General features: G+C 44.4%; 1 protein-coding gene across 1 annotated transcript in view; it reads left to right on the plus strand.

Annotated features, from left to right (window-relative positions):
• The window catches only part of LOC138637788 (mucin-4-like), a 124,838-nt gene extending 117,742 nt beyond the window's left edge, over positions 1–7,096 (plus strand). The window contains exons 20-21 of the mRNA XM_069726710.1: positions 6,715–6,871; positions 7,078–7,096. Coding sequence (XP_069582811.1) covers positions 6,715–6,871; positions 7,078–7,096 — 176 coding nt within the window. The remainder of the gene's footprint in view (positions 1–6,714; positions 6,872–7,077) is intronic.
• Positions 7,097–23,074: the final 15,978 nt, after the last annotated feature.

The following is a 23,074-nucleotide window of genomic DNA, read 5'->3' on the forward strand; positions in this document are numbered from 1 at the left end:
TTCCCGGTGGGACGAATGGGGAACATGCGCCGCAATTAGGCGCACCTGATCCGGTATGTCAGGCATTATAAAACCAGACCCAGTACTATGCACCGCACTGCCCCCTGACGAAGCCAACGCGAAACGCGCGTTGGGGCTGCAGCGGTGACCCCCCTAACACCGGAGATTGAGTATATGGGTAAGAGCCATTAAAACCGCCTTGAATGTGATATAGGCCGTTCTGTGGTTAGTGGCACCCCACTTGGGGAGATGTAGTTGTTCACCTGCGGACTGTCAGATGTGGTGGCGTCTTTACCCTAAAAACTGCACTTAATGGCATTTACATTAGAAAGCCGAATTAGCGGCGTATGGGGGTCTTCCATCCTTTTAACACTTTCAGTGCCATCCTTAGTTTCCCCTACTGTGTACTCTGTATATGTTATGACTTTATGATTGTGTTTTTAATATTGGTATCAATAAAAACGTATTTTTATACTTTGGGACATGTACTCCATGTGTTTCTTCTCGGGTTTTCTCTATGCTATTTTGGAGTGTCTTAGATTGTTTTGAAGGATTTCTAGTATGGGTACTATCCCTAACACTATACTATTTAGTATGTGTGTGAGATCCATCTTATTGTTGTCCATTGTGGGATGTGTCTATTATACCTAAGTATAGGCCTCATTTCTTACTAAACTTTCCATTCTACACCCAGAGATGCAGCGCCAGACAGTCAGGCAGTTTGATTTTCAGGCAGTCCCTTTGGGTGTCAAACTTGTATGTTTTGTTCACATTTACACGCATTTAAATGAGTGCCTAAATAAAGGGTCGATGGCTGATAACTATACCATCAAATTATAAGTTGCCTGCCCAAAGTATACATAAATCTAGTTACCGGTATATAATGAATGTATATTGATTTGCTGGACTATACCATGCAATGTACATAGTTCAGCATTTAATCACTCTATTTTTTCCCTGCAGCTCATTTATGAACTCCATGTTTCAGATCAGATTGACCTCTAAGTTCTCCTACAATGGAAACATCACAACTATAAAGTTCCTGAATGAACAGCTGATAAATGCAATTAAAAATACGATCTCCAATGGCAGCACGAAAACGCTCACAGCAACACTGACTGGCAACATTACGTTTAAGAGAGTCAGAGATGGGCAATATTGTGAGTTAATTCTGTGATTTAAAAAAAATGATATATTTGCTCACACCATAGGCAGACACATCAAACAAAGGACACACCACAGAAAAAACGATATTAGAGTCAAAATTATATTCCAAAAATACAAATCCACTTTATTAAAATATAACAGACACTAGTGAACAAGAATGAAGTGTATGAACCATATCCTAGAGAAATGCTATGCACAGAAACGCAGGGGAGCACAGAACCCTGGACCAACCCCACTCCATACCAAATTGGTATGTGGCCACCATTATATCAAAGCCTATTGCCGCTGGAAAAAGAGCTAAAGGGCCAAAACTAAGGGGATATACCCATAAACACCATGATTACCATAATTACAAACAGTTCCCACATCACATCAATATATATAGTGTATAGTAGTTACCTACAGCTGATGCGGTCAGGGTGTCCAGGGGGTGTGCGCCCGCCCCATTCTATGGGGGCTGTGCTGTATTACATTCTATGGGAGACAGCTGCATTACATTCTATGGGGGCTGTGCTGTATTACATTCTATGGGGGCTGTGCTGCATTATATTCTATGAGGCTATTCTGTATTACATTCTATGGGGGCTGTGCTGTATTACATTCTATGGGGGCTGGCTGCATTACATTCTATGGGGGCTGTGTTATATTACATTCTATGGGGGCTGTGCTGTATTACATTATATGGGGGGCTGGCTGCATTACATTCTATGTGGGCTGTGCTGTATTACATTCTATGAGGGCTGTGCTATATTACATTCTATGGGGACTGTGCTGTATTACATTATATGGGGGGCTGGCTGCATTACATTCTATTGGGGCTGGCTGCATTACATTCTATGGGGGCTGTGTTATATTACATTCTATGGGGGCTGTGCTGTATTACATTATATGGGGGGCTGGCTGCATTACATTCTATGTGGGCTGTGCTGTATTACATTCTATGAGGGCTGTGCTATATTACATTCTATGGGGACTGTGCTGTATTACATTATATGGGGGGCTGGCTGCATTACATTCTATTGGGGCTGGCTGCATTACATTCTATGGGGACTGTGCTGTATTACATTATATGGGGGGCTGGCTGCATTACATTCTATTGGGGCTGGCTGCATTACATTCTATGGGGGCTGTGTTATATTACATTCTATGGGGGCTGTGCTGTATTACATTATATGGGGGGCTGGCTGCATTACATTCTATGTGGGCTGTGCTGTATTACATTCTATGAGGGCTGTGCTATATTACATTCTATGGGGACTGTGCTGTATTACATTATATGGGGGGCTGGCTGCATTACATTCTATTGGGGCTGGCTGCATTACATTCTATGGGGGCTGTGTTATATTACATTCTATGGGGGCTGTGCTGTATTACATTATATGGGGGGCTGGCTGCATTACATTCTATGTGGGCTGTGCTGTATTACATTCTATGAGGGCTGTGCTATATTACATTCTATGGGGACTGTGCTGTATTACATTATATGGGGGGCTGGCTGCATTACATTCTATTGGGGCTGGCTGCATTACATTCTATGGGGACTGTGCTGTATTACATTATATGGGGGGCTGGCTGCATTACATTCTATTGGGGCTGGCTGCATTACATTCTATGGGGGCTGTGTTATATTACATTCTATGGGGGCTGTGCTGTATTACATTATATGGGGGGCTGGCTGCATTACATTCTATGTGGGCTGTGCTGTATTACATTCTATGAGGGCTGTGCTATATTACATTCTATGGGGACTGTGCTGTATTACATTATATGGGGGGCTGGCTGCATTACATTCTATTGGGGCTGGCTGCATTACATTCTATGGGGGCTGTGTTATATTACATTCTATGGGGGCTGTGCTGTATTATATTATATGGGGGGCTGGCTGCATTACATTCTATGTGGGCTGTGCTGTATTACATTCTATGAGGGCTGTGCTATATTACATTCTATGGGGACTGTGCTGTATTACATTATATGGGGGGCTGGCTGCATTACATTCTATTGGGGCTGGCTGCATTACATTCTATGGGGACTGTGCTGTATTACATTCTATGGGGGCTGTGCTGTATTACATTCTATGGGGGCTGGCTGCATTACATTCTATGGGGGCTGTGTTATATTACATTCTATGGGGGCTGTGCTGTATTACATTATATGGGGGGCTGGCTGCATTACATTCTATGTGGGCTGTGCTGTATTACATTCTATGAGGGCTGTGCTATATTACATTCTATGGGGACTGTGCTGTATTACATTATATGGGGGGCTGGCTGCATTACATTCTATTGGGGCTGGCTGCATTACATTCTATTGGGGCTGGCTGTATTACATTCCATGGGGGGGATTTATTACATTCTATTGGGGCTGGCTGCATTACGTTCTATTGGGGCTGGCTGCATTACATTCTATTGGGGCTGGCTGCATTACATTCTATGGGGGCTGAGTTGCTTTACATTCTATGGGGGCTGTGCTGCATTACATTCTATGGGCGCTGTGCTGCATTAAATTCTATGGGGGCTGTGCTGCACTACATTCTATGGGGGGCTGGCTGCATTACATTCTATGGAGGCTGTGCTGCATTACATTCTATGGGGCTGCGGCATTACATTCTATGGGGGCTGTGCTGCATTACATTCTATGGGGGGCTAGCTGCATTACATTATATGGGGGCTGTGCTGCATTACATTCTATGGGGCTGGCTGCATTACATTCTATGGGGCTGGCTGCATTAGATTCTATGGGGGCTGGCTGCATTACATTCTATGGGGGCTGTGCTGCATTACATTCTATGGGGGCTGTGCTGCATTACATTCTATGGGGGCTGTGCTGCATTACATTCTATGGGGGCTGTGCTACATTACATTCTATGGGGGCTGTGTTATATTACATTCTATGGGGGCTGTGCTGTATTACATTATATGGGGGGCTGGCTGCATTACATTCTATGTGGGCTGTGCTGTATTACATTCTATGAGGGCTGTGCTATATTACATTCTATGGGGACTGTGCTGTATTACATTATATGGGGGGCTGGCTGCATTACATTCTATTGGGGCTGGCTGCATTACATTCTATTGGGGCTGGCTGTATTACATTCCATGGGGGGGATTTATTACATTCTATTGGGGCTGGCTGCATTACGTTCTATTGGGGCTGTGCTGCATTACATTCTATTGGGGCTGGCTGCATTACATTCTTTGGGGGCTGTGCTGCATTACATTCTATGGGGCTGGAGAACAAAAACAAGAAAGGAGGGCACCATCAACAGTAGTAGCCACACAGAAATAATAAAGGGGATCTGCCCAGAAGTACAGTGGGGCAAAAAAGTATTTAGTCAGTCAGCAATAGTGCAAGTTCCACCACTTAAAAAGATGAGAGGCGTCTGTAATTTACATCATAGGTAGACCTCAACTATGGGAGACAAACTGAGAAAAAAAATCCAGAAAATCACATTGTCTGTTTTTTTATCATTTTTTTTGCATTTTATGGTGGAAAATAAGTATTTGGTCAGAAACAAACAATCAAGATTTCTGGCTCTCACAGACCTGTAACTTCTTCTTTAAGAGTCTCCTCTTTCCTCCACTCATTACCTGTAGTAATGGTACCTGTTTAAACTTGTTATCAGTATAAAAAGACACCTGTGCACACCCTCAAACAGTCTGACTCCAAACTCCACTATGGTGAAGACCAAAGAGCTGTCAAAGGACACCAAAAACAAAATTGTAGCCCTGCACCAGGCTGGGAAGACTTAATCTGCAATAGCCAACCAGCTTGGAGTGAAGAAATCAACAGTGGGAGCAATAATTAGAAAATGGAAGACATACAAGACCACTGATAATCTCCCTCGATCTGGGGCTCCACGCAAAATTCCACCCCGTGGGGTCAGAATGATCACAAGAACGGTGAGCAAAAATCCCAGAACCACGTGGGGGGACCTAGTGAATGAACTGCAGAGAGCTGGGACCAATGTAACAAGGCCTACCATAAGTAACACACTACGCCACCATGGACTCAGATCCTGCAGTGCCAGACGTGTCCCACTGCTTAAGCCAGTACATGTCCGGGCCCGTCTGAAGTTTGCTAGAGAGCATTTGGATGATCCAGAGGAGTTTTGGGAGAATGTCCTATGGTCTGATGAAACCAAACTGGAACTGTTTGGTAGAAACACAACTTGTCGTGTTTGGAGGAAAAAGAATACTGAGTTGCATCCATCAAACACCATACCTACTGTAAAGCATGGTGGTGGAAACATCATGCTTTGGGGCTGTTTCTCTGCAAAGGGGCCAGGACGACTGATCCGGGTACATGAATGAATGAATGGGGCCATGTATCGTGAGATTTTGAGTGCAAACCTCCTTCCATCAGCAAGTGCATTGAAGATGAAACGTGGCTGAGTCTTTCAACATGACAATGATCCAAAGCACACCGCCAGGGCAACGAAGGAGTGGCTTCGTAAGAAGCATTTCAAGGTCCTGGAGTGGCCTAGCCAGTCTCCAGATCTCAACCCTATAGAAAACCTTTGGAGGGAGTTGAAAGTCCGTGTTGCCAAGCGAAAAGCCAAAAACATCACTGCTCTAGAGGAGATCTGCAGGGAGGAATGGGCCAACATACCAACAACAGTGTGTGGCAACCTTGTGAAGACCTACAGATAACGTTTGACCTCTGTAATTGCCAACAAAGGATATATTACAAAGTATTGAGATGAAATTTTGTTTCTGACCAAATACTTATTTTCCACCATAATATGCAAAAAAAATGTTAAAAAAACAGACAATGTGATTTTCTGGATTTTTTTTCTCAGTTTGTCTCCCATAGTTGAGGTCTACCTATGATGTAAGTTACAGACGCCTCTCATCTTTTTAAGTGGTGGAACTTGCACTATTGCTGACTGACTAAATACTTTTTTGCCCCACTGTATGTCAAAAATAGAATATCAAAAACACAAAAAGAAAAGAGACATACCAAAACCTGGGGAACACCCTAGAGTATAAATATAGATAGAAAAAGTTTATTTATTAAAGTCCAAACAACACATACCACATGAAAAATAGTTAAATAAAAACATAAGCATTAAAAACACCAATAATGGAGACCACCCCAAAGAGAAAAGGGGGAAATAAAGACCCCTTGGACCCCAAACAATGGGTCTAGTATGCACAATACAGATATTACACTCAGTAATTCAATAGCTATACAACAAATAATTGTAGGACATGATGAAAAATGCTGGTCATGCTGGTGTGGGAAACAGAAGTACTATGCCCACAAAAAAAATGAAGGCCAGTCAGTCACAGTAATACGCTAACAAGTTGGCTACGGCATTACAATGACTTGCAGGCAATCCCTGAAGGCTTATTGGCTGTGTAACATGTGCCAAACGGGGATTCAATTTAGAAATCAAGCACAGAGATTATAGATACAACAGCATAAGGCAAGTACAGTGCACTCATCGATATATTAAAATGTCCAATGTTATAATGGGACTGGTGTAAATAAAATATGTATGCATTGTAAGTAAATCTTATCATTTCATCTTTCTTTCATCAGACACTCTGGATCAATTAGTTCCCTACTTCACTTGCTCTTTATATGACTACTCGGAATACACTCTTAACAAAGAAACTTTCACATGTGAATCAAACTGTAAAACCACTTGTCAGAATAATGCAACCTGTGTCCATATGAAGGATGAAATTATCTGCAGGTAAGCCTATATGTCTGTGGGTAAGGGATTCTAGAAATAACTTTGTGACTTTCTAAACAATTGCGTTGGACAAAGTCATGTCTAATAACGTATTTGCAGTAGGTGCTGCATTAGAAAATAGTCAGCCGAGGTCTATTATAGACACTATGGGTCTCAACTGTGACTCATTTATTGGACCTCTGTATGACGTCTGTATTTCTTTACAGGAACAAGCTACTTAACTGATGTACTTGAGGTTGTTTCATGATAATTTTAAAGTCCAAACAGGCTCCCAATCAACTGACAAGCAAGCAAAACACTTGTTCGTAGGGTGAAATGACCTATTGTGCTATACAAAAGATTATTCCAAGTGTATGGAACTAGGCTGCACCCGCTGGTTGGGAGTCTGTATAACGCATACATAACCTCTGTTCCTGGCTCAGAAACCTGCAAATCCTCATAGCGCACACACTGTGACTGCAGACTTATCAATTTGGACTGGACAACCCCTTTAATAAAGATAACACATACCCCACAAAGGGAGTCATACAAATAACAGAGCGCCAGAACAACAGTGGCGAGTAACGTATTAAAGTTGATAAAATATCAATAAAAAAGGTCTATATATTATATTAGTAAATTGGAGCCACTGTGAATGCAGCCAATAGAAAATAGGAGGGACGCCCACAAATTGTAATGGATACATAGGTATAGAAAATGTATCCATGTTGTATCAGTCATAAACAGAGGTGTAGCTAGGAGTTTGGCTCAGGTGAGCAAAATGTCTGAGTGGGCCCCTAACCAGGTAACCCTGATTATTACGACTATGGGGCACACCCTACTAATGGATATAGGAGACCCTCAGCAGAAGACCATGCTGCTACTAAAAATAAATCTCTACACAAAGACCAAAACCGATATTGCTTCCATAGGGTAGCCATATAGTAATAAATACCATTCCTGCAGAACATGTAAGAGATCACAGGGCAGTTATAGATTGACTTACAGCTAATGTTCTTTCTGATGGAGTTGCTCACTTTTCCCATTTTTTCCATCTTGTCCAGACCAACATGGGAACTTCACTGCAGAGTTTACAACAAAAACACATTTGACTTCTCACATTTCCAGCACTGTCCCTATCTATTCACAACTTGCACCAATTCCTCATCCTGCTGATACCTCAATGCTGAGCCGCTGCTGCTGTATGTGTCACTATTATTGCACCTGATGTTTGGAATAATAACAGTGTTCCACTTACTGGCCCACATAGTAATGCAGACCACTATGCCCCTTACATATTTATAGTGCATCTGTCGTGCCCTCTAGATGGTAAAATAAACCTCTAGAATATATTAATGACCTGTGCAAGTGCCCTAGAAAAAAGTGCTCACATTTTTACTCCTAGAAAGTAATAATGCCCTCTGTTTGCCCATTTGACAGTCACATTACTCTTAGTTCTCCAATAGCATTAAGTGCCCACTTAACATTTAATAATGTCATGTGTTTCCCCCTGACAGCTCCTCTATATAGAATATGATGAGCTCACCTCTATACCTATACACAGTATGATGCTCTCCTATACAGAGTAAAATGCCTCCCAAACTGTATTATGAGTCCACAGTGTACAATGGAGCCCCCACACTATATAATGGCCCTCACACTGTATAATAGCTTTTTAGTGACACCCTACAGTGTATAATAAACCCTTAGCAGTCCCCACACTATATTATGACCCCCACACTGTATAATGGCCTAGTAGCACCACACACAGCATAATGGCCCCTTAGTAGCCCCTAAAATGTACAATGACACCACTGTAGTTCCCACTGTATGATTGCACCCTCACTGTATCATGCTCAAATGCAATACGATTGCCCCACATTAGCTCACGCACAGTTTTATGGCCCCGTCAATAGCCCCTCTGTTGGAATAATGCTTATTATTGCATATCGCAACAGCTACTATTTATTACTCTTAATTAGTTCATGAGTTTCTGTCTCCCGCAATAGTGTTGTCTTGCCAACCCATCAGCTACCTGCGGTCAAGTTACATGGTCGCTGATGGTGGTGTTTGTTACGTGCTCCCAGTGCCACAGCATCATTTAACATGTTAACAGCTGCGGGTGGATAGCGATTCCACGAGCACCTGTTAGGTGGAAACGTTGCAGGCTCACCGCCAGAGCCCGCAAAAAACAGGGGAGGCCAACCTTAGACATACTTAAACGTCCAAGGTCATGAAGGGGTTATATGATGACATTGAAGAGGACTTGTACATGACTCAACCTGAGGACTATATCAAAGAGGGTTAAGAAAATCTTGCTTAAAACTACAAAAATATCTCTATGGTTTTAAGCAATCGTCATGGAATGCCAAAATAACAAAGTCTTATTGGAAGAAGAATTTAAAAGAGATCAAGCAGATCCGTGTTTATACACAAAATGTGCAGACAGAAAGTGGATGTACAGTACAGACCAAAAGTTTGGACACACCTTCTTATTTAAAGATTTTTCTGTATTTTCATGACTATGAAAACTGTAAATTCACACTGAAGGCATCAAAACTATGAACTAACACATGTGGAATTATATACTTAACAAAAAAGTGTGAAACAACTGAAAATATGTCTTATATTCTAGGTTCTTAAAGTAGCCACCTTTTGCTTTGATGACTGCTTTGCACTCTCTTGGCATTCTCTTGATGAGCTTCAAGAGGTAGTCACCGGAAATGGTTTTCACTTCACAGGTGTGCCCTGTCAGGTTTAATAAGTGGGATTTCATGCCTTATAAATGGGGTTGGGACCATCAGTTGTGTTGTGCAGAAGTCTGGTGGATACACAGCTGATAGTCCTACTGAATAGACTGTTAGAATTTGTATTATGGCAAGAAAAAAACAGCTAAGTAAAAAAAAACGAGTGGCCATCATTACTTTAAGAAATGAAGGTCAGTCAGTCCAAATAATTGGGAAAACTTTGAAAGTGTCCCCAAGTGCAGTTGCAAAGCCATCAAGCACTACAATGAAACTGGCTCACATGAAGACAGCCCCAGGATAGAAAGACCAAGAGTCACCTCTGCTTCTGAGGATAAGTTTATCCAAGTCACCAGCCTCAGAAATCGCAGGTTAACAGCAGCTCAGATTAGAGACCAGGTCAATGCCACACAGAGTTCTAGCAGCAGACACATCTCTACAACAACTGTTAAGAGGAGACTTTGTGCAGCAGGCCTTCATGCTAAAATAGCTGCTAGGAAACCACTGCTAAGGGCAAGCAACAAGCAGAAGAGATTTGTTTGGGCTAAAGAAAACAAGGAATAGACATTAGACCAGTGGAAATCTGTGCTTTGGTCTGATGAGACCAAATTTGAGATCTTTGGAACCAACCACTGTGTCTTTGTGCAATGCAGAAAAGGTGAACGGATGGACTCTACATGCCTGGCTCCCACCGTGAAGCATGGAGGAGGAGGTGTGATGGTGTGGGGGTGCTTTGCTGGTGACACTGTTGGGGATTATTCAAAATTGAAGGCATACTGAACCAGCATGGTTACCACAGGATCTTGCAGCGGCTTATTATTCCATCCGGTTTGAGTTTAGTTGGACCATCATTTATTTTTTAACAGGACAATGACCCCAAACACACCTCCAGGCTCTGTAAGGGCTATTTGACCAAGAAGGAGAGTGATGGGGTTCTTCACCAGACCTGAACCCAATCGACATGGTTTGGGGTGAGCTGGATCGCAGAGTGAAGGCAAAAGGGCCAACAAGTGCTAAGCATCTCTGGGAACTCCTTCAAGATTGTTGGAAGACCATTTCCGGTGACTACCTCTTGAAGCTCATCAAGAGAATGCCAAGAGTGTGCAAAGCAGTCATCAAAGCAAAAGGTGGCTACTTTGAAGAACCTAGAATATAAGACATATTTTCAGTTGTTTCATACTTTTTTGTTAGGTTTATAATTCCACATGTGTTAATTTATAGTTTTGATGCCTTCAGTATGAATTTACAATTTTCATAGTAATAAAAATACAGAAAAATCTTTAAATGAGAAGGTGTGTCCAAACTTTTGGTCTGTACTGTATATTCATCTGGGAAATGTGACATATTATCAAGGAATCCAGGTCCAAATAGAAGAAGATGGAAGTTATGTGCAAAAATCAACTCAATTTTAAGTCAGTTTGGAATGTCAGCAGTCAACCCCAATGGAACCATCCTACTTATGGTATGTGCACACGATACGGATTCTCTGCGGATCCGCAGCATTTTTTGAGGTGCAGAAATGTTGCAGATCCACAATTGATTTACAGTACAATGTAAGTCAATCAGAAAAAAAAATGCTGTGCACACTTTGCGGAAAATCCGCTGCGGAAATGCTGCGGTTTAAAAGAAGTAGCATGTCACTTCCTTTTTGTGAATCTGTAGCGTTTTTGTATAGAGTTGAGCGACCTTGACCTTTTTAGAGTCGAGCCGGGTTTCGCGAAACCCGACTATCTCAAAAGTCGGGTCGAGTGAAATCGGCCGATTATGACGTAAAGTCGGGATCGACCGAAACACGAAACCCAATGCAAGTCAATGGGGGAGCATAGTCGGCAGTGAGTGGGGGCCAGGAAAACACCTAGAGTGCCCATTTTAATGTCAAAACCATCCATTCTTCTTAATGAAGCTTGTCAAGCGTAATTTACCTTATAATAATTGGAAGGCATTTGAAATTGGGGGTCATTTGGCTAAAGTTGTGGTGGGTAGGGCTGGTTCAAGTAATTAGTGGGCCCAGGAAATCTGGACCACGTCACGGCAGTGGAGCAGGGAGAGGTAAGTATTTCAACTTTGCAAGTGCTGTGAACCTGAGCAAGCAGGGGGGGCCCACTCGTTGGCACTGGCACAGGGCCCCTCAAAGTACAGCGGTGTGTTTGCACGGCGGGGGCGCCTCCCACCGGCAGCAACACTTTTGCGTACTATGAGAGGCCCTGTGCCAGTGACGTCGCCAACTAGTATTCCTCCCCCCACCTGATGAAGGAACCTGCACTTTCATCTGCACCTTCCTCTTTGTCCCCGTGTAAGGTGGTATGGTATGCGGGAAGAGCAACCTGACTTTCAGCAGGGTCACAATGTTGTTGTGTAGCGTGCACGGGGAATGTTGCGTTATGGGTCAATGTACCAGCAGACTCATCTATCACTGGCTGGGCAATGGGCAGGATGAGGAGGAAACACAGATATAGGCCCAAAGAATAAAGTTGGCTAAATGCAGTTCAAAATTGGTAACACAGGAATAACCAGGGGGCATTGCAGTGGAGGACAACTGGAATGAGAGGCTGACACAGAGAGTAGGCCCAAATCAGTAAGTAGTCGAAATGCAGTTCAAAATTGGCAACCGTAGTAAACAGGCGGCACAGCTTTGTTCAGTGGAGGAGAACAGCAAGGAGTGGCAGACACCGATAGTAGGCCCCAACCCAACTAGTAGACCAAATGCAGTCTAACATTAACAACTACTTAACGAGCGCCTGAAAACGGAATTTCAGGACAGGAAACCAGGAGAACAGCAAGGAGTGGCAGACACCGATAGTAGGCCCCAAACCAACTAGTACACCAAATGCAGTTGTTCCGTTTAACCACAATTTAATGAGAGCCTGAAGATAGAAGTTCAGGAAAGGAAACCTGGAGAACACCTTGGAGTGGAACACACCATCTCTCTACACCCCATACCCAATTTGTAGGCCTAATGCAGTGTAGTTTCCAACAACTACGAAACGAGAGCCGGAAGATCGAAGCTCAGGAAAGGCAACCTGGGGAACACCTTGGAATGTAACAAACCCTCTCTCTACACCACGGAAGGGCTGATTCTTAGGAAGGAAGGCTGTCGGAAAGAAGCAGGGCGCGTCCGAGGGTGATTATATTCTTATTAGGTATATACTCACCCTCGGACGCGCCCTGCTTCTTTATTTGTAAAGAATGTTTATTTGCAATGTGGTTTTGACTTACTCTATTTTTTTGGTAAATAATGATTTTATTATTTTCATTGTTTTGCATCTTCTTGGCAATAATATAAAGAAGACGCGACAGGACAACACTCGGTGGATGCCATATCTGTGTTTAAAATTGAAAAAACCTTTCAGTTAACTACTTGCAGGAGAAAGTTATTGTAGCTGGTGGCCATTTTTAGTACTGTACCAGATTTTTGTTGTATGTGTTTGTTTTTAATGTTAAAATGTCTGCATTTGATATCTCTCCAGTATTTTCTTTTTTATAAGCAAAATACTTATTTTTATATTTTCTGATGTTGGTTCCAGGGGTACACGGGCAGCAGTGGTGTGGTCAGTGGAGGCCTAGTGGAAGGAGTGACCACAGACAGGCATCGAAGGCCTAAAATAATAACACATGGCTGTAGGCAATTTTAAATTGGTTCCAGGGGTACACGGGCAGCAGTGCCCTGGTCAGTGTAGTAGTAGTTGAAAGAATGGACCGCAGACAGGCATCGAAGGCCTAAAATAATAACACATGGCTGTAGGCAATTTTAAATTGGTTCCAGGGGTACACGGGCAGCAGTGGTGTGGTCAGTGGAGGCCTAGTGGAAGGAGTGACCGCAGACAGGCATCGAAGGCCTAAAATAATAACACATGGCTGTAGGCAATTTTAAATTGGTTCCAGGGGTACACGGGCAGCAGTGGTGTGGTCAGTGGAGGCCTAGTGGAAGGAGTGACCACAGACAGGCATCGAAGGCCTAAAATAATAACACATGGCTGTAGGCCATTTTAAATTGGTTCCAGGGGTACACGGGCAGCAGTGCCCTGGTCAGTGTAGTAGTAGTTGAAAGAATGGACCGCAGACAGGCATCGAAGGCCTAAAATAATAACACATGGCTGTAGGCAATTTTAAATTGGTTCCAGGGGTACACGGGCAGCAGTGCCCTGGTCAGTGTAGTAGTAGTTGAAAGAATGGACCGCAGACAGGCATCGAAGGCCTAAAATAAAAAAATTGGGCTGGCTGTAGGCAATTTTAAATTGGTTCCAGGGGTACACGGGCAGCAGTGCCCTGGTCAGTGTAGTAGTAGTTGAAAGAATGGACTGCAGACAGGCATCGAAGGCCTAAAATAAAAAAATTGGGCTGGCTGTAGGCAATTTTAAATTGGTTCCAGGGGTACACGGGCAGCAGTGCCCTGGTCAGTGTAGTAGTAGTTGAAAGAATGGACCGCAGACAGGCATCGAAGGCCTAAAATAAAAAAATTGGGCTGGCTGTAGGCAATTTTAAATTGGTTCCATGGGTACACGGGCAGCAGTGGTGTGGTCAGTGGAGGCCTAGTGGAAGGAGTGTCCGCAGACAGGCATCGAAGGCCTAAAATAATAACACATGGCTGTAGGCAATTTTAAATTGGTTCCAGGGGTACACGGGCAGCAGTGGTGTGGTCAGTGGAGGCCTAGTGGAAGGAGTGACCGCAGACAGGCATCGAAGGCCTAAAATAATAACACATGGCTGTAGGCAATTTTAAATTGGTTCCAGGGGTACACGGGCAGCAGTGGTGTGGTCAGTGGAGGCCTAGTGGAAGGAGTGACCGCAGACAGGCATCGAAGGCCTAAAATAATAACACATGGCTGTAGGCAATTTTAAATTGGTTCCAGGGGTACACGGGCAGCAGTGGTGTGGTCAGTGGAGGCCTAGTGGAAGGAGTGACCACAGACAGGCATCGAAGGCCTAAAATAATAACACATGGCTGTAGGCAATTTTAAATTGGTTCCAGGGGTACACGGGCAGCAGTGCCCTGGTCAGTGTAGTAGTAGTTGAAAGAATGGACTGCAGACAGGCATCGAAGGCCTAAAATAATAACACATGGCTGTAGGCAATTTTAAATTGGTTCCAGGGGTACACGGGCAGCAGTGGTGTGGTCAGTGGAGGCCTAGTGGAAGGAGTGACCGCAGACAGGCATCGAAGGCCTAAAATAATAACACATGGCTGTAGGCAATTTTAAATTGGTTCCAGGGGTACACGGGCAGCAGTGGTGTGGTCAGTGGAGGCCTAGTGGAAGGAGTGACCACAGACAGGCATCGAAGGCCTAAAATAATAACACATGGCTGTAGGCCATTTTAAATTGGTTCCAGGGGTACACGGGCAGCAGTGCCCTGGTCAGTGTAGTAGTAGTTGAAAGAATGGACCGCAGACAGGCATCGAAGGCCTAAAATAATAACACATGGCTGTAGGCAATTTTAAATTGGTTCCAGGGGTACACGGGCAGCAGTGGTGTGGTCAGTGGAGGCCTAGTGGAAGGAGTGACCGCAGACAGGCATCGAAGGCCTAAAATAATAACACATGGCTGTAGGCAATTTTAAATTGGTTCCAGGGGTACACGGGCAGCAGTGGTGTGGTCAGTGGAGGCCTAGTGGAAGGAGTGACCACAGACAGGCATCGAAGGCCTAACATAACAAAAATGTCAATACAATGGTATTGTCAGTGGCAGGCATTGAAGGATGTCAGCGCATAGACTAAACATTGGTGGAGCTGTGAGATAATTTTGCAAGTGGTAGAGCACTGTTTGAGGTGGGGTGGGGGGAAACTGTCTTGTGGCCGGCGGTACAGGCCCAGGGCCCCTCATATTACAACGGTGTGTCTGACGTTGGGTGCACACCACCACCGCCAGAGACACTTTATTGTACTAGGAGGGACCCAGTGGCAGTGCCGTCGACCAAAAGCGGGCTCACCCACCTCTTCAGACAAACTGCACTCTCACGGGTGCTGTCGCCAAGTGTCGATACCACGGCCCCGTGTGGGGAGTTTGGCCATTTAGTGAGGTGTAAACATGTCGTATGCTGGACAATCAGGTGCAGAAAATTACGAGATTGGAAAAGGCATTCAGAATAGTCCACACAGGCAAGACCTTTTCATAGGAAAGCTAGGTGTCAGCCGGGCAAGGTGGGGCAAAAGATTTCGAAATCCAGTTGTGGTTCATTTTAATGAAGGTTAGATCATCTACATTTTGGGTAGCCAGACGAGTCCTTTTTTCTGTTAGTATTGAACCTGCAGCACTGAATACTCTTTCTGATAGGACACTAGCTGCCGGGCAAGCAAGCTCCTGCAATGCATATTCTGCCAATTCTGGCCAGGTGTCTAATTTTGATGCCCAGTAATCAAATGGGAATGACGGTTGAGGGAGAACATCGATAAGGGATGAAAAATAGTTTGTAACCATACTGGACAAATGTTGTCTCCTGTCACTTTGAATTGATGCTGCAGTACCTGTCCTGTCTGCGGTCATAGCAAAATCACTCCACAACCTGGTCAGAAAACCCCTCTGGCCAACGCCACTTCTGATTTCTGCCCCTCTAACTCCTCTGGTCTGCTGGCCCCTGCAGCTCGTGTGAGAACGATCACGGGCGCTGTGTGCAGGGAATGCCAGAAGCAAACGGTCAACAAGAGTTGATTGTTTGGTTGCTAATATTAGTTCCAAGTTCTCATGTGGCATTATATTTTGCAATTTGCCTTTATAGCGAGGATCAAGGAGGCAGGCCAACCAGTAATCGTCATCATTCATCATTTTAGTTATGCGTGTGTCCCTTTTGAGGATACGTAAGGCATAATCCGCCATGTGGGCCAAAGTTCCAGTTCTCAAATCTGCGGTTGTGCTTGGTTGATGGGCAGTTTCAGGCAAATCCACGTCACTTGTGTCCCTCAAAAAAACAGAACCCGGCCTTGCCGCGCCACCAATTTCCAGTGGCCCCGGAAAAGCTTCCTCATTAAAAATATAATCATCCCCATCATCCTCCTCGTCCTCCTCCTCCTCTTCGCCCGCTACCTCGTCCTGTACACTGCCCTGGCCAGACAATGGCTGACTGTCATCAAGGCTTTCCTCTTCCTCAGCTGCAGACGCCTGATCCTTTATGTGCGTCAAACTTTGCATCAGCAGACGCATTAGGGGGATGCTCATGCTTATTATGGCGTTGTCTGCACTAACCAGCCGTGTGCATTCCTCAAAACACTGAAGGACTTGACACATGTCTTGAATCTTCGACCACTGCACACCTGACAACTCCATGTCTGCCATCCTACTGCCTGCCCGTGTATGTGTATCCTCCCACAAAAACATAACAGCCCGCCTCTGTTCACACAGTCTCTGAAGCATGTGCAGTGTTGAGTTCCACCTTGTTGCAACGTCTATGATTAGGCGATGCTGGGGAAGGTTCAAAGAACGCTGATAGGTCTGCATACGGCTGGAGTATACGGGCGAACGGCGGATATGTGAGCAAAGTCCACGCACTTTGAGGAGCAGGTCGGATAACCCCGGATAACTTTTCAGGAAGCACTGCACCACCAGGTTTAAGGTGTGAGCCAGGCAAGGAATGTGTTTCAGTTGGGAAAGGGAGATGGCAGCCATGAAATTCCTTCCGTTATCACTCACTACCTTGCCTGCCTCAAGATCTACAGTGCCCAGCCACGACTGCGTTTCTTTCTGCAAGAACTCGGACAGAACTTCCGCGGTGTGTCTGTTGTCGCCCAAACACTTCATAGCCAATACAGCCTGCTGACGTTTGCCAGTAGCTGCCCCATAATGGGAGACCTGGTGTGCAACAGTGGCAGCTGCGGATGGAGTGGTTGTGCGACTGCGGTCTGTGGACGAGCTCTCGCTTCTGCAGGAGGACGAAGAGGAGGAGGAGGGGGTGCGAACGGCTACAGCCAATTGTTTCCTAGACCGTGGGCTAGGCAGAACTGTCCCAAACTTGCTGTCCCCTGTGGACCCTGCATCCACCACATTTACCCAGTGTGCCGTGATGGACACGTAATGTCCCTGGCCATGCCTACTGGTCCATGCATCTGTTGTCAGATGCACCTTTGTGCTCACAGATTGCCTGAGTGCATGGACGATGCGCTCTTTAACATGCTGGTGGAGGGCTGGGATGGCTTTTCTGGAAAAAAAGGGTCGACTGGGTAGCTCGTAGCGTGGTACAGCGTAGTCCATCAGGGCTTTGAAAGCTTCGCTTTCAACTAACCGGTAGGGCATCATCTCTAACGAGATTAGTTTAGCTATGTGTGCGTTCAAACCCTGTGTACGCGGATGCGAGGCTAAGTACTTCCTTTTTCTAACCATAGTCTCATGTAGGGTGAGCTGGACTGGAGAGCTGGAGATCGTGGAACTAGCGGGGGTGCCGGTGGACATGGCAGACTGAGAGACGGTGGGAGATGGTATTGTTGCCACCGGTGCCCTAGATGCAGTGTTTCCTACTACGAAACTGGTGATTCCCTGACCCTGACGGCTTTGGCCTGGCAAAGAAACCTGCACAGATACTGCAGGTGGTGCGGAAAATGGTGGCCCTACACTGCCGGAAGGGATGTTGCGTTGCTGACTAGCTTCATTGGCCGAGGGTGCTACAACCTTAAGGGACATTTGGTAGTTAGTCCAGGCTTGCAAATGCATGGTGGTTAAATGTCTATGCATGCAACTTGTATTGAGACTTTTCAGATTCTGTCCTCTGCTTAAGGTAGTTGAACATTTTTGACAGATGACTTTGCGCTGATCAATTGGATGTTGTTTAAAAAAATGCCAGACTGCACTCTTTCTAGCATCGGATACCTTTTCCGGCATTGCAGACTGAGCTTTAACCGGATGGCCACGCTGTCCTCCAACAGGTTTTGACTTTGCCACGCGTTTTGGGCAAGATACGGGCCCGGCAGATGGAACCTGTTGCGATGTTGATGCCTGCTGCGGCCCCTCCTCCTCCGCTTCAGAACTGCTGCCGCCTGCACCCTGTTCCCCCAATGGCTGCCAATCGGGGTCAAGAACTGGGTCATCTATTACCTCTTCTTGTAGCTCGTGTGCAACTTCGTCTGTGTCACCGTGTCGGTCGGTGGTATAGCGTTCGTGATGGGGCAACATAGTCTCATCAGGGTCTGATTCTTGATCAGCACCCTGCGAGGGCAATGTTGTGGTCTGAGTCAAAGGACCAGCATAGTAGTCTGGCTGTGGCTGTGCATCAGTGCACTCCATGTCAGATTCAACTTGTAATGGGCATGGACTGTTAACTGCTTCACTTTCTAAGCCAGGGACGGTATGTGTAAAGAGCTCCATGGAGTAACCCGTTGTGTCGCCTGCTGCATTCTTCTCTGTTGTTGTTTTTGCTGAAGAGGACAAGGAAGCGACTTGTCCCTGACTGTGAACATCCACTAACGACGCGCTGCTTTGACATTTACCAGTTTCACGAGAGGAGGCAAAAGAGCTAGAGGCTGAGTCAGCAAGATAAGCCAAAACTTGCTCTTGCTGCTCCGGCTTTAAAAGCGGTTTTCCTACTTCCAGAAAAGGGAGCGTTCGAGGCCTTGTATAGCCAGACGACGAACCTGGCTCCACAGCTCCAGACTTAGGTGCAATATTTTTTTTCCCACGACCAGCTGATGCTCCACCACTACCACTACCCTCATTACCAGCTGACAATGAACGCCCCCGGCCACGACCTCTTCCACCATACTTCCTCATTGTTTTAAAAACGTAAACAAACTAACGGTATTTGTTGCTGTCACACAAATTACACGGTGAGCTATAACTTCAGTATGATTTAGCTATCCCTTTACAGGTGAGTGAGACCACAACGAAAATCAGGCACAATGTTACACACTCTGTTGTTGGTGGCAACAAATGAGAGAGATGCCACACACGCAGGACTGTCACTGAAGCACAAATGTAAATATTAATCTCCCACTGATTTGATTTTTTTTTTTTTTTTCAGGGAGACTTTAGGAAAAAAAAAAAAATAGAATAAAATGATTTTTTCAGGAAGAATTTAGAAACCAAAGAAAATAAAATGATTTTTTCAGGGAGAATTTAGAAAACAAATAAAACAAAAAAAGGCTTTCTATGGCCCACTGAGTGAGAGATGACGCACACAGGAGTCAGGAGTGGCACACAAGCCCAGAGGCCAATATTTATCTCCCACTGATTGATGTAGTGATTTTTTCAGGTAGATTTTGGAACCCAAATCAAGCTAAAAAAATAATAGGCTTTCTATGGCCCACAATTGGAGAGAGAGAGAGAGAGATGGCACACCCAGGAGTCAAGACTGGCACACAAGCAGAAAGGGCATCTCCCACTGATTTGTTTTTTTTTTTTTTTTTTCAGGGAGACTTTAGGAAAACAAAAAAATGAATAAAATGATTTTTTCAGGAAGAATTTAGAAACCAAATAAAATAAAATGATTTTTTCAGGGAGAATTTAGAAAACAAATAAATCAAAAAAAGGCTTTCTATGGCCCACTGAGTGAGAGATGACGCACACAGGAGTCAGGAGTGGCACACAAGCCCAGAGGCCAATATTTATCTCCCACTGATTGATGTAGTGATTTTTTCAGGTAGATTTTGGAACCCAAATCAAGCTAAAAAAATAATAGGCTTTCTATGGCCCACAATTGGAGAGAGAGAGAGAGATGGCACACCCAGGAGTCAAGACTGGCACACAAGCAGAAAGGGCAATATTAATCTCCCACTGATTTGGTTTTTTTTTTTTTTTTTTTCAGGGAGACTTTAGGAAAAAAAAAAATAGAATAAAATGATTTTTTCAGGAAGAATTTAGAAACCAAAGAAAATAAAATGATTTTTTCAGGGAGAATTTAGAAAACAAATAAAACAAAAAAAGGCTTTCTATGGCCCACTGAGTGAGAGATGACGCACACAGGAGTCAGGAGTGGCACACAAGCCCAGAGGCCAATATTTATCTCCCACTTTTTTTTTTTTGTTCCAGGGAAAATTTATAAACCCAATAAAAAAAATAATAAATAGGCTTTCTATGGCCCACTATCTGAGAGACAGAGAGAGATGGCACGCTTAGGACTGGCACACAAGCCCAAAGGCCAATATTAATCTCCCTTTTTTTTTAAAGGGAGAATTTATAAAACCAAAAAAAAATAAATAAATAGGCTTTCTATGGCCCACGATTTGTGAGAGAGATGGCACGCTCAGGACTGGCACACAAGCCCAGAGGCCAATATTAATCTCCCACTTTTTTTTTTTTTTCCAGGGAAAATTTATAAACCCAATAAAAAAAAAAATAAATAGGCTTTCTATGGCCCACTATCTGAGAGAGAGAGATGGCACGCTTAGGACTGGCACACAAGCCCAAAGGCCAATATTAATCTCCCACTGATTTATTTATTGAATTTTCAGGTAGAATTTAGAACCGAAATAAAGCAAAAAAAAAAAAAAAAAAAAGGGCTTTCTATGGCCCACTGAGTGAGTGATGATGCACACAGGAGTCAGGAGTGGCACACAAGCCCTGAGGCCAATATTTTTCTCCCACTGATTGATGTAGTGATTTTTTCAGGTAGATTTTATAACCCAAATCAAGCCAAAAAATAAATAGGCTTTCTATGGCCCACTGAGTGAGAGATGACACAGACAGGGATGGCACTCTAGCAGAAATGTCAATCTTAATCTCCCACAAAAAAAAAAAAAAAACAGGGAGTGTCCTTCAATTACTATCTCCCTGCAGTAATCTCAGCCAGGTATGGCAGGCAGCAATAAGGAGTGGACTGATGCACAAATTAAATAAAAAGTGTGTACAAACCAAAAAGATAGCTGTGCAGAAAGGAAGGAACAAGAGGATTTGTGCTTTGAAAAAAGCAGTTGGTTTGCACAGCGGCGTACACACAGCAATGCAGCTATCAGGGAGCCTTCTAGGGCAGCCCAATGAGCTACAGCGCTGAGGGGGAAAAAAAAAAAAAATGTAGCTTCCACTGTCCCTGCACACCGAAGGTGGTGTTGGGCAGTGGAAATCGCTACAGCACAAGCGGTTTGGTGGTTAATGGACCCTGCCTAACGCTATCCCTGCTTCTGACGAAGCGGCAGCAACCTCTCCCTAAGCTCAGATCAGCAGCAGTAACATGGCGGTCGGCGGGAACTCCCCTTTATAGCCCCTGTGATGCCGCAGACAGCAAGCCAATCACTGCAATGCCCTTCTCTAAGATGGTGGGGACCAGGACCTATGTCATCACGCTGCCCACACTCTGCGTTTACCTTCATTGGCTGAGAAATGGCGCTTTTCGCATCATTGAAATGCGACTTTGGCGCGAAAGTCGCGTACCGCATGGCCGACCCCGCACAGGGGTCGGATCGGGTTTCATGAAACCCGACTTTGCCAAAAGTCGGCGACTTTTGAAAATGAACGACCCGTTTCACTCAACCCTATTTTTGTACCCATTCCATTATAGAAAACTGCAGGGGTAAAAAAACGCAGCAAATCCGCAAGAAAACCGCAGCAAAAATGCACAAAAAACGCGACAAATCTGCAGGTGCGTATTCTGCCAGGAGAGGCAGAATCCGCACCAGAACTTCCCAAGCCTAATCCGCAACGTGTGCACATAGCCTTAAGGTTGGAAGGAGAAGATAACCAAGAAATACAGAGAGGCAGTGGCAGCACTTCTATCCATAGCGACTATGATTGACTGGATATCGCAGCAACAATTGGAATTCTCTGTAGATATGTGGAACAAATGCACCAAAAAGACTGGAATGCTGTTAAGAAAATTGTTCGATATTTGAACACGATTCAAGACATATATTTAAAAATAGCTGCAATAGAAGATCTAAAACTCACAGGCTATGTGAATGCAGACAGGGCTGGTGACTCAAGTGATTGTAAAGTGGCTATTTGTTCAAGCTTGAAGAAAGTTAAATTTCTTGGTCTAGCAGAAAACTGGTGTCTGTGGCCTTGTCAGAAGCAGAGTATGTGTCTGCAGCACAAGCAAGACAAGAGGTCATTTGGTTATACCAGTTATTAGGCAATATTGGTAAGCCTTCAACTCTACCGATGGTAATTTATGAAGGCTACCAAGGATACATTTAACTTGCATGCAGTGAGAAAATCAAGGCGAGAACCAAACCCATTGACTTTAAACATCATCACTTGCGTGATTTGATAGAATGTGACAAAATTGAGTTTGTTTATTGTGAGACTGACCAGATAATAGCTAATGCTATGACAAATCCATATTCAAAAGCCAAATTTGAATAATTCAGAAACCCTATGGGACTAACAGGATAAGTAATTGTTGAGTGGGGATATTGGAAAAATGGCTATTATTGTACATATTGCAACAACTACTATTTACTACTGTTTAATAGTGCATGAGTTTCTGTCTCCAGCAATAGTGTTATATTGCCAGTAGTGTTGAACAAGTGCACTCATTGCTCGGGTTTTCGGAGCATGCTATTGTGGTCTCCGAGTATATTGGGCGTGCTCGGAGATTTGTTTTCGTTGATGCAGCTAAATGATTTGCGGCTG

This window comes from Ranitomeya imitator, chromosome 5 (assembly GCF_032444005.1).
Source record: "Ranitomeya imitator isolate aRanImi1 chromosome 5, aRanImi1.pri, whole genome shotgun sequence".
NCBI classification, from domain to species: domain Eukaryota; kingdom Metazoa; phylum Chordata; class Amphibia; order Anura; family Dendrobatidae; genus Ranitomeya; species Ranitomeya imitator.